This window comes from Protopterus annectens, chromosome 3.part0, assembly GCF_019279795.1.
Source record: "Protopterus annectens isolate FY-2018-M chromosome 3.part0, PAN1.0, whole genome shotgun sequence".
Taxonomy (NCBI): Eukaryota; Metazoa; Chordata; order Ceratodontiformes; family Protopteridae; genus Protopterus; species Protopterus annectens.
This window is the reverse complement of record NC_056731.1, coordinates 1,321,177,186-1,321,189,653: the sequence shown is the minus strand read 5'-3', so window position 1 is coordinate 1,321,189,653 and position 12,468 is coordinate 1,321,177,186. Positions and strand designations below refer to the sequence as shown.

Below are 12,468 nucleotides of genomic sequence, written 5' to 3'. Positions count from 1 at the left end.
GTTTTTGTTGATTACCTCCACATATGTGGGTGTGTGTTATGTAGGTGTGGGTGGTGTTTGAGGTATGGTGTTTGTGTTGACAACCTTCTCAGTGCCAGATATACTGGCTTGTGGGGGAGACAGCAATGACTCTAATTGCTTGATGTAATTGCATCTCTCACAAATTGTGTTCCTAGGTGGTAGTAGTAGAGGGTCGTCCATGTACATGAGACAGTTGCTACACTATCTCAGGACGCCCATATCAACCAGACTGGCAGGAGAAAATGTAGGAAATTGTCCATCCATATTTGTCAGGAACTGAGGGAGAGAGGCCAGAGAGAGCTAAGAGGGTAAAGGGTGGAAGGTCTAAGAGTAATACTACTAGGTGATCCCACAAGTACTACTAAGGGAAAATTTGTAGCTGGAATACCTCAAAAAGGGTTAAAAACCGTGCAGCTGCAGCTCTGGATGCAGAAAACCTGTATCTAGACTATGCTACTCAATTTAAGGTTAAGAACACAGTAAAAACTTCACAAAGAAACACAAATTAAACACTTATAGGCAAAAGAACAGAACTCACAGTATGAAAAATTACAGTTAACCAATAACGAAATGCAGTAAAATGCACATAAACAGTAATGAATTGCAGTAGATAGCAATGAAATATAGTTAATCAGTAAATTGCTTTAAAACAGTGCAAATGTGATAAATTAGCTCACAATCTCAACAGTAAAAAACGGCTCAAATAAAACAGCAATTCAGTAGAATACTGTCATCAATTTAATAAGGCTACTGACGAGCAGTAATAAATGGGGCAAACTAAATGCAGTTGAACTCCTAAGCAGAAGCAGCAACATGAAGTAGGAAGAGGCACATTTTTTTAGTAGAAAGTGATGACTCAGAAGATAATTCAAGGTCGAGTAGGTATAGGGGTGGGCCGTCACAATTTATTTTGCTGTTCACAGTAGAATGAGCTGATATAATGGGACTGGGGGGAGTGTCCAATACCAAATTTATACTAGAGAGGGCAACTCAAAGCCACCAAGCTTTAATACCACAACAGCGGCTGCGTAGGTGAGTGGGATACACAAGATCAGAACAGAGGAAAGGATTTTTACTGTTTGCAAAGCATCTGTTCTGTTTGTTTTGTTTTCCCGCAAAGCAGTGTTTTAAATAGTCACATTGTTTGCTGTTTAAAACATTCTTTAGTGTCTCTTTGCTGTTTATTAGCTGTTTAAAACATTATATAGTGTTTCACTGCTGTTTTTCTGCTGTTTAAAACATTTGTTTTAGTATTTCCCTCCTAAATTAGTGTAGCTAGTAGCTGTAGCATAGTCCAGAAGCTGCATCTGGGTCTGTTTGTAGTGATTGTTGTATTCTGAGCACATTTTTCAAGCCATCTTTGATTGGAAGGGGCCATTCTGCACCCTTGTGAGACAAGTGTGCTGATTGGAACCTGTCTGGTGAAGGGTGATTGGTCTAGAGCTTGAAGTAAGTAGTGACCGTCATTGGTCTTTTTGATTTTTTTTAAAGTTTTTTTAAGTTTTTAACTTCTGGTATTTAAGTCCTGCATTTGAACAGGTTTCTGCTTGTTTGCATGTCATGCAACACCGCTGACTGCCACTCAATTGTGTGCCATAGCCGGACAGATAATTTTGACAAATTTTCCCTTAGATACAGCCATAGTACATTAGTGTAGTCCTCATCCTTAGCACATTTCTGGTCTAAGAAGTATTGCTAGTGAGCTGTGACCTATTAAACCACCAGCCAAAAACCCCATCAGAAATACCCATCTGCAGAGCACCTCCTAGATCAGTTCTGAAAGCACTCCCTTTGTGATAACTTCTTCAAACCTAGCATTATGGACAGTTGAAGTACCGCTGTTTCTCCTGACAGCCTGGTTAACTTGGGTCTTCTGAGGCAGTGTAGCAACTGCTTCATGTACGCTGACAATCCTCTACTAATGACTCACTCTAGTACAGAGTGCGAGAGATGTATCTACACCAAGAATCTTGAATCCCTGCTCTGTCACACTCAAAATAGTAACACAGAAGAGGTTGTCAACTCACCCACCACTACTCAGGCATATAGTACCACTACCCATACACATAGTATGCATCCAGCACATAAATCTAGATACACAGAGGTTCTGTCAAAAAACGTACTGAAACACCAGAGACCTCCAAAACACAAGACTGCTACAACTAACACAGTTTCCACAGCACCCAAAACACATAGCAGCACCAATGTCTAACCTACCAAGCCCTTAAGGCATAACACTCAAAAATGGATGTCAGTTTCACTAGGTTAGATAAGGTGAAAGTCACAGTCAGCTGCCTGTCTGGTGCCAGGAGTCATCAGATCACACATGTGCTCAGGTCACTCAGCAATGAGTGCCTTTATAAATTTGTCATAGCTCATGTTGGAGTGAATGACCTGAGACAAACCTTATTTAAAGTAGTAGTTGGCCAATCATTTTTTTTTATGTTTATGGGAATTGTAGGGCACTGGACATTATTTACTTAGCTAAATGCCAACAATGTAAAGCATTTTATGTTGGCAAAAGTAATAAAGAATTAAGGGAGCAGGTCCTGCATCATCTGAGTGATATTTGCTGTCAGAAAACAACTGATGCCCTAGCAAAGCATATTCTTGAATTTAATGGGCATGTTTTTAATTGTTTAGTTTTACAAGTGGTTAAAACAGGCGCTTTAGGGGTGGTGATTTAGTGAATAAAATGGAAATAGCCGAAGTATGATGAATTTCTACCTTACAATCTGATAAAACACCGGGTCTTAATGTTTGTGTACCTATTAAGCCTTGCCCTTAGAGGGTGGAAATTGATGCATTGAAATGATTGGCCACCTACTGCTTTAAAAAAGGTTTGAGAATGTATGTATTTTTATAGACCTGACAAATGACCAGGAGTCTAAAAGCGTTTTTCTTTTGTTTTATTAAAGAAGTGTATGATTTTATCCATGGTGACCTTTGTGATTTTTTTTCCATTGGACTTCTGTTGGAACACTGGATTTTAGTTCCCGTGGGTGTTATTTTCTTGTTTTTGCTGAGCAAATCTTAATTTGCTGAATATATACGCACAAAGTCAAGTACATCCACCTCATCTACAAGGAGGTAAATTCATATTACTGTAATGTTTTCAAGTTACTTCTTGTTTTACAGACAAACAGCTCATTGCCAAGCATTCATGAACAGACAACAGCTCAATGCCTGCTGGTTTGAAGAACATCATATGGCCTTTTAAAATGTTCTAACTTATATACACTAATGCTGCTACCATTTTCAAACTGCTCACGAAGGTATAGACAGCAGGCAGCATGCATATATACACACACACACACACACACACATATATATATATATGTAGGGTCTATATTAGATCACCGAACGCTTAAAAAAGCAAACGGTGATTAATCGACCCTATGTAAGCGAAAGCTTACAATGTCGAAGTGTCAGAACAGCTATTTTTTTCCAAGGGAAAAAAAATCGCTGTTCAAACAAAAAAATAAAAAGTAAAAAACAATGTCAAACATTACATTAAGTAGGGGGCTTCGCCCTCCACACACCCCCCTACTTAAATATACCAACTCCAAGTCTGCACTACAGTGCCGAAAACGGCAAAGTACCGAAGCAGCCAAGCAAATTCTTTAACAGGGAAAGAATTTGCTTTGTAGCCGCTTCGATAGTTTGCATTTATGTTCGGCCAAGACGCATTCAAAATTGTAAGGTTGCAATATCTGGCTGCTGCATGGATAATAGTCCAGTAGAATCTAATGAGAAGCGGGCAAATTTAAGGTGATGAATAACAGAAAGATGAAAAAGGAAAGCAACCATATGCTTTCATGTTATGTAGCTTGCAGAATTGCACTGCAACTCAGAAGGTTTCCCTAGAAGGCATCAGTTAGGTATTTGTGGTAGTGTATTGCATAGCTTTTTCTCATTTGAAGCTGCTCTCAGCTTAAGAAAATTTGCATCAAATCCTGGCACCATTTCAGTGACCTCCAGAGTAACCTTTTGGATGTCTCGCTCAAATTCTATTCGCAGCCCTCATGGGATCATACATACGTATGTGTGTTATATATATATATATATATATATATATATATATATATATATATATATATATATACTGATTTATATGTCATATCAAATAAATAATTTATGTTAGCATTTTCATAATATTGTTATTGCCAAAGTAGTTACAATGTTTTAAGCAGTTTTGGGCAAGCTCTTTGAGGAGTTAAAAGTAAATTCTGATTAATACAAGTAGAATAAATTTTGAACAAAAACAAATGTATACAATATTTCTATTCCAGTAATGCATGCAGTGACTATAGCAAATGACCTTTTAAGTTGTGTTAAAAATACTCTTTGTAGGTACTGTATATTTATTTATTTAACATTCATCTCATTTTAGCTAATGTAATAGAAACAAGAAAAGAAATAAAGTAAATGTCAAATTCAGTTTATATATAGCATTTATTCCATTTGTGTGTGTGTTTTTATGTGTGGTAGGGTAAAATATTAGCAGGAACAAAAGATGGAGAAATCATTGAGGTTGGTGAGAAGAATGCAGCATCCAACATCCTAATCAATGCCCATATGGAAGGAGAAATCTGGGGTCTAGCCACACACCCATCCAAAGATATTTTTCTTTCTGCAAGTAATGATGGAACAGTAAGAACATGGGATCTCTCAGATAAAGTGAGTGGTTTTGTTTGGTTGTTTTTTTTTTTTTGCCATATTGCAGTTGTAGCTAATTTATTAAAAAGGTTTTGTTTTAAAAAGATATTGATCTTGAATGAGAGCTGTAAAATGTGTGCATGGTTTGCATGACTTGGTGTGAACTAACTGGCAGAAGTGAAAATTTTAACTTTTGTTTGTCCGATGATGACTAGTACTGGTAGCGAATGTGAGATTCAAATGCTTTTTCAAAACAAGGTTAGTCTGTTTGCAGACACCAACAAAATAAGAATACTGTTTAATGACAAGAATAGAGGAAGCTGTAGTATAATATGACTAAACTACAAATGGTAAGAAAGGCAGCAGATGATGTTCTTTTTTCGGAGCTGCAATGTACCATACTTTTAGACTAATGAACTATAAGAAACATCATCAGCTGTGCCGTATAGAATTAAACAGCACCATGATTAAAACATGGCCTTCTATTCATAAACAACTATATGCACTATATGCAGATAACTTTAGTGGCCAGAAACATGGGGAGTAAACAGAAACATAGGAACAATACCAGGCAAGTAGTCATAAAAGACAATAAAATGTCTAGACATATGCATCTACATATCAAATAGATATGTATGTAACAGTGAAGTCTGCAGTTTGAACACCAGTTTGTTTGCTGTATTTTTATGTAAGTTATACATTTTATGGCTACCTAAAAGAAAGAACTTTGTCCACTATAATATCTCCATTTTCTTAGACCAACACATGCCCCATTGGAACTTTCTTCTTCAACTGTGCTCCATTGATTGTTTTTAGCAATCCACTGTCTCCCTTCCCTAAATTTACTTCTCCTTTGCCCCCACTTTCAGTTCTGAGACAGTATTTTTCCAGAGGTGAATTCCTGCATTTTGGCTTACTTTTCTCATTGTTTTACTGATCTTTTGGGGGCAGCCTTTGAGCTTTGCATTTCAAAGTCCATAGAAGCCTCCTTACCATTACAGTTGTTCATACAGTCAATTGCAATTTTTACTGTTATGTATCACCATTAGTAAGGTCAAGCTGATATTGGACTAACTCTCCTACTAAAATTGTGTCCTAGAGCAACAAAATCAAGACTTTCATCTACTGGCACAGAGGCCTTTTAAACTGCATTTTTCCTTTTACTTACCTCTCTTAGCAGATCTGTGGCTGTTTAAGTTCAGTCACTGATTGAATGTTTTTCTCTGTTTGTCAAGTTTTCAACCCTCTTTGTTCACCCTCACTAAAGCTTGGACTCACTCCATTGCCCTACCCTGCCCCCAATTTCCACTCACCCCCCTCTTACTCTGCATTTACACTTCCATAGCACCACCTCCATATCCCTCAAACCAATACCATCAGTTCTGTCAAAAAATACAATCAATATTATTAGTCCCAATAGTAACATCCACTCTAGTTTACCACCCAAGACTCTATCTCAAACCATCCTACTCCTTGCCCCCTATAACTATCACATTGCATCCCTCTATCCAACCCAGTACCCTCCTAACATTTTCTTATCCTAATTTACAGCAAAGATAAAACCCAAGTTAAATAAGATGCCCCTAATGTAGATTATTTTGCTGTTCCTCCTAACTCTACTAGCCTTCATCACCAATTATCAAATCCACCTCCTTCAAATACTAGGACTTCAACCAGTTCTCACAAAGTATATCAACATCTGTCCAGCCTGTTTTTCTCCATAGCATCCTATCTCTACAAACAAACCACATCTGATTTATTTATCCATAAATATCTTAAAACTAAGTATCCAAATTTACCATCAAATACCAATCCAAGACCAAAATATAACTGGCCACACTCTTCCCACTATAAAATATCATTTCAAAAAATTAGTAGAGATATTCACCACAACCCAGGTCCTACTGTTCATAAAACCATCACTTTCAACCCCAAAGTAAACCAGTCACCTAATACCTCTCAACAAAAAACAAAAAAGAACCCAAACTCACCTTACTAAACCTAATATGAACCTAAGAAGTATGTGAAATAAAATCCATGACATGCATGCCTGTATACATTCCTAATGTAGTCATAGCTATTGTAATCTGGTTAAAAAAGAAATAAAGTATAAGAAGATCACCCATCCCCCAGGATATAATATACTCAGGCATGAAAGATAAAAGAAGCATGCAGGTGGTGTAGCAAGCATCTATAAAAGTTCCCTAGCCATCACTTGACTCCCACAGGAAATACCCAAATTTAACAATGCTGAACTTCTAATAACACTCCTAAAATCAGCAATAGGAAAACTATATGTTTAACAGCAGTTTATATACCACCAGGAATAACACTGATACAGCTGAAAACATCCTGTGTTGAATATGCCAACAAATTAACCATGAAACTGCAATACTTGGAGACTTAAATATAGACTGGCAACTCATAAATTCCATTATCCCTGCTGAATCCATAAACGTATACAACTTCAAACAATTAGAAACCACACCCACTAGATCAATAAAACTTCAGGGAGACAGTAAACAATAGACTGGATCCTTGCCATCAGTCAAGACAAACTGACAAATGTAGGCTGTCTCTCAGATAGCATAAGTGATCACATACCAACATATACCAGTAAAACAACTCGGAAAGGCTGCAAGAACAACAAAATGCAAACCAGTGTTTATTTAAATGCGAAACTGTAAAAAAACGCTATAAAAGTTGCACAAGCACTTTTGTTTTTTTTTTTTAAATACAAAGACTGAAAAAGTCTTTGTATTAAAAAAAAAGACAAAAGTGCTTATGCAACTAAAAACTACCTGTGTAGCTGTAGACTAACTACTATCAGAGTACCTAAAAATGGCCACAGAAGTCATTGCTTTTCCTGTCTCCATACTAATTAATAGGTCCTTAGTAGAAAGATACGCCCCATCACTGTGGAAAAATCCTATATCATACCACTACACAAAGGAGGCACATCTGCAGAGTTTAATAACTACATACCAATAGCGATTCTCTCCCCCCCTCGCCAAAATATTAGAGAAATGCATCCCTATACAGCTGATGCAGTAACTAACCTCAAATAACCTGCTCTCAGAAACACAACATGGCTTTAGGCCCCAGCACAGTACCACTACCAATGTAATAAACCAACATAGGTTCATAGGTTCATAGTTAGGTACTAGGCTATTGGCCCTTGGGCCTATATAAGCCTAGCCAAATGGTACCCTGATCTTTGCCACCCAAGAAAATAATTTTCCTGTGCCCCTGTCAAACAGAGCCACAGAAGTGATCCCTGGGGTAAATTTCCTATCTCCATCCAATCATCAAGATTTTTCTTGAAGAGTGCTAATGAGGAGCTTTGTTTAATATAGATAGGTAGTTTGTTCCAGAGTTTGGGAAGTCTCTGGGACAGGAATCTATCCCTCCAGCATGTTCTGTTTATTGTGGTGACAAGGTTTACGTCCCTAGAGCGTGTAGCTCGGAGGGGTTGGGATTTCTTTAAGTGGAGCATGTCCACCAGCTCTGGGTTTGACATAGCTTTGTATGTTAGGCAGAGATCACCTCTGAGTAGGCAATATGCGACAGAGTAAAGCTGGAGTTTTTTGAGATGGTCTCTGTAGGGCATCTGTTTGAGGCCGGTAATCCTCTTTGTGAGGTATTTCTCGGGCCTTTCCGGTTGTTGTAGATGTCTTGTGAGGTACATACCAAAAGGGACGTTGTACTCTATAATGGGTCTAATGAGTAATGAGTAGAGGGGAACAATGACTTATTTTTTCCTGGATGAGAAACCTTTTGTGATAAGGTGTGCCATGTAGAAGGATTTCCTGACTACTGTGGCAATGTGATTATCAAAGGAGAGACTGCTGTCCACCTGTGTCCAAACGTCTCTTATTACACTTTCGGAGTTAAGTAGACTGTCGCCTATGTAGTAGTTCATGGGTACAGAGTTTTTACCAAAAGGGATGACAATGCACTTTTTGGCATTGAGCCTGAGGCCATGGCTTTGACACCAGGCATCTATCTCAGTGAGGCCCTTTTGTAGGATGTTCACATCGTTAGGAATTTTGATTATGCCTCCTAGTTTGCAGTCATCTGCGAACTTTGTTAGCCAAAGAACTTCTGTGTTAGCCTGTACTTCAGAGATGTACATACCAAACAGGAGAGGACCCAGGACTGAACCCTGTGGTACTCCAGTTGTCACTGGTCCGAAGTTGGATTTAGAGTCTGCTACTTTCACAGTGTGGGTTCTGTCAGTGAGCCAGTTGGCAACCTATCTTGTGACATAGGGATTTATACCTAGTATAGTGAGTTTATCTATAAATCTAGATTGGGGGATGGTGTCAAAAGCCTTGGCGAGATCTAGATAGACTGTGTGAACCACCTTACCCTCATCTATGGCTTTGTACATCAAAACAATCATCTGCGTGTGTCCACCATATTCTTAGACTTGTCAAAGGCATCTAATACTGTCACACACCAGCAACTGCTCATTCAACTCTCAACAGGACTTTCACAAAACTCCTTGTCATAGTTACTTAGTTACCTATCTGGAAGGCAACAAGCCATTAAATGGCAACAAACTGACTTATCCTTTCAACCAATTATTACAGGTGTCCCTTAGGCACAATCCTGGGTCCCCTCCTATTTAACATATTTATTAATAACCTCCACACCTCCACTCAATATGCTAGTTTAGGTCAGTATGCATACAATTTAACATCCACACCTCCACTCAATATGCTAGTTTAGGTCAGTATGCATACAATTTAACATTAATATGTGCAACCCCACCAATAAATAAGCTCCAAATGTCTTTCTTCTCTGTAGAAACATGGCTCAAAGAACCAAACCTTCTATGCTTTTTACCTAAAAATGTTGCCAAAATGAAAAGCAGTCATTTACCGTAAAGTCAGCAAATAATACTGTCACTGAAACTGTAACTCACAGTAAACTTCTGACAGTCTCAAATATTACCAGCATATTCTGCATACCATTAAATCAACATACTAGAAACTAGGCTCCCTTCATAAGACCAATGGATTCCTTACAGATACTGCAAGAAAAAACTTTAGCCACCACGTTCTTACTGCCAATTCTTTTATATGCTGCTCCTGTCCTAACAAACTTACATAATACTCAAAGAAAGAAACTTGCCTCCTGCTACAATAAAATAGCTAAATTTGCCACCAGTTCCACTCATAGGATCCACCATTGTCATAGCTTAAAGTAATTAAACTGGCGTGAACTGCACAACTAACTAGCATCACAACTACAGCACATAAACTAATTCATCATCCAGAAAAATGCCCTGCAATTCAAAATGTATTACTACCCTACTGTCCAGCAAGGGACCACAGTTCTAGTAACAAATTCTTACTACTCAGAAATAAGTCAAATGTTGCAGGAGACATGCTCTACTCCCAATACATTGCTAAACTCTGGAATAGCATCTCCACACAAATAAAACTCTCCAACTAACTCAGTTTTAAACCACTGATTAAACAACATCTTAACCAATCCTGGTCCTGCACATACAAATCACCAGGTTAAAACTTTGTGCTCACTGTACAATATTCTCCAAAATCTCCTTAAACAGAATACTCTCAACCTCTCACTGAAATGACAAAACAATTTTTATACATAACTGTTGACTGTACAATCCACTAAGTTGCATATGGGCTTTCTCTTTAGTACTCTCTGCCTCTGTAACAAATCTTAGAATGTATAAGTGCAACTACTGTATTTGTATAAATGTAAATAATATAACTACTCTGTGTTTAACTGGAACTAAGTATAATGCAATATAAACAAATGGAGCTTGTCTCCCTAGGCCTCCACTGAAAATGGGTATTACCCAGTCGGACTTTCCTAGTAAACGAAGACAAATAGATAAATAAAATCTTTAAGCAGACACACTAAACGTTTGTGCCTGCCTTTTCAAGCACTGTATAGTGCTTTTCTCCCAAATTGAGAAAGGCTGTACATGACAGTCCTGATGTCAATCTGTGCCTACCCATTAAATCATCAAGACTAGTCTTAATGGTAGTGAAAACTGTACTTTGACTTGCAGTAGTAACTTATTCCACAGGTTGGGAATATGTTGAGTTAGAAACCTATCTGTCCAGTGAGTGTTGTTCATTTGTTGGTTTAGATTTAGTTCCCTAGTGCAAGTGCTTGTAGTGCCACCAGTATTGCAAAGCAAGAAAAGGTCAAATAGAATTGTGTCTTTCATGTCTCAAAAAGCAAGACACGTCATCTTGGAGCAGTCTGTAGGCAAGAAACGTATTTAGACATAGGAACAGAAATCCATCACACCATAGTACTTACTGGTCTCACTTGGAAGTTTATGCAGTTCAGCTGACCATGTCTGAAGAAAGATTGCAGCGTAATGCAAAGTGAAAAAGATTATCAAAGATTATCCTCTCCAGGGGTCCAATACTACATCCTCCAATACAAAAAACAAAAATCTACTATTTACACACTCTTATTTATGTTTAGCCAAACCATTAGTATGTAGACCCCTTTTTATATCATATGCATGTTCATAAATTAGTTTTTTAGGGGATGTTTAATATGAAAGTGGTCAACATTTTAATAAACTGGCTATTTCTTATTATAGTAGTAATTTTTGAATCTATGTGTTCTTATATTATCTTGGTGCAGAATGAAACTTTTTTTTGTTCTTGTACTTTGGTTATTGGTCCATTTGCACAAACCACTTTACTTTAGTTATTAGTGCTGTATTGTAGCGCATCAGCTACCTCTTTTCCTTTTGGAGATGAGTTCTGTTGATGAACATTCATCACTGCACAATATCATGTCTGGAGAACTAACTTGATTGTTGGATTTATTTACCCAGTTGGAAGGATCGAATGTTACACCAGCTCCTAAACTGCAAGTTTCTTTCACTCCACTGTGTAACTAGGAAGCATATGATGTTTCTACTAACAGATTTAACTATACTAATGGCGATACTGCTGTACATCCTGATATTGGAGTAAGAACTTCTATTCCTTCCAGTACAGCCACTAATTTAATGGATCTTGGTCCTAATGCTTTTTCCAAAAGACAAGTGGATTTTGGGACTTGGCAAAACTCAGACATTTAGCTAGAGGTACCAGATTCTATGGAGCATTTATGCTCCTATTCTGACAATTTAAAAAGACTACAGAGTAAACTTTCTAAATACTGTAACATCATGTTGAACTAGGAGTTTCAAACACGTAGCCTGCGGCCCACAAAGTAATTTTATGTGGTCCGCGATTACTTGCTTTGGGTATTACAGAAACAGATGAGTGCCTGGAGAGTGCTCGTTGTCTGATGTGCTGAATGGAATGAACAGATATGAGAAAAGTAACAAACTGTGAGCATGCACCACAGAGCCGTAGGGGAACAGCTATCATCAAGTTTTAACCTTGTATGCATTGTCTTTATATTGTGGTTCAACAACAAAACTTGGTTTTAAACATTCCCCTCCATCTCCGTGTTGTTTGCGCCCAGTTTGTGATTTTTCTTAGTGTCCTGTGCGACTAGGAAGCTGTTTTACTGCACAAACAGAACTGAGAGAGGGAGAGAGAGAATACTTGTTTATAATTTGCAATCATCATCTGTTATTTAATAGGAAGTGCTTGTTTCAGTATTGGGACATTTTGAAACCAATACAGTTTTCTTTGTATGTTTATTGCAGCATGATGACTAGAGAAACTGTCCTAAGAGCATTTGTGGCAGTTGTAATGTGTTAAGATATCACAGCTACTATAGCAATTGTATAACTCGCTAAATGTAAACATTGCTGCCAGATTG

At 37.8% G+C, this 12,468-nt stretch overlaps 1 protein-coding gene across 1 annotated transcript in view; it reads left to right on the top strand.

The window, feature by feature from the left end:
- Positions 1–12,468, top strand: part of LOC122797061 (echinoderm microtubule-associated protein-like 6) — a 3,800,753-nt gene that overhangs the window by 3,272,959 nt on the left and 515,326 nt on the right. The window contains exon 36 of the mRNA XM_044065838.1: positions 4,513–4,701. Coding sequence (XP_043921773.1) covers positions 4,513–4,701 — 189 coding nt within the window. The remainder of the gene's footprint in view (positions 1–4,512; positions 4,702–12,468) is intronic.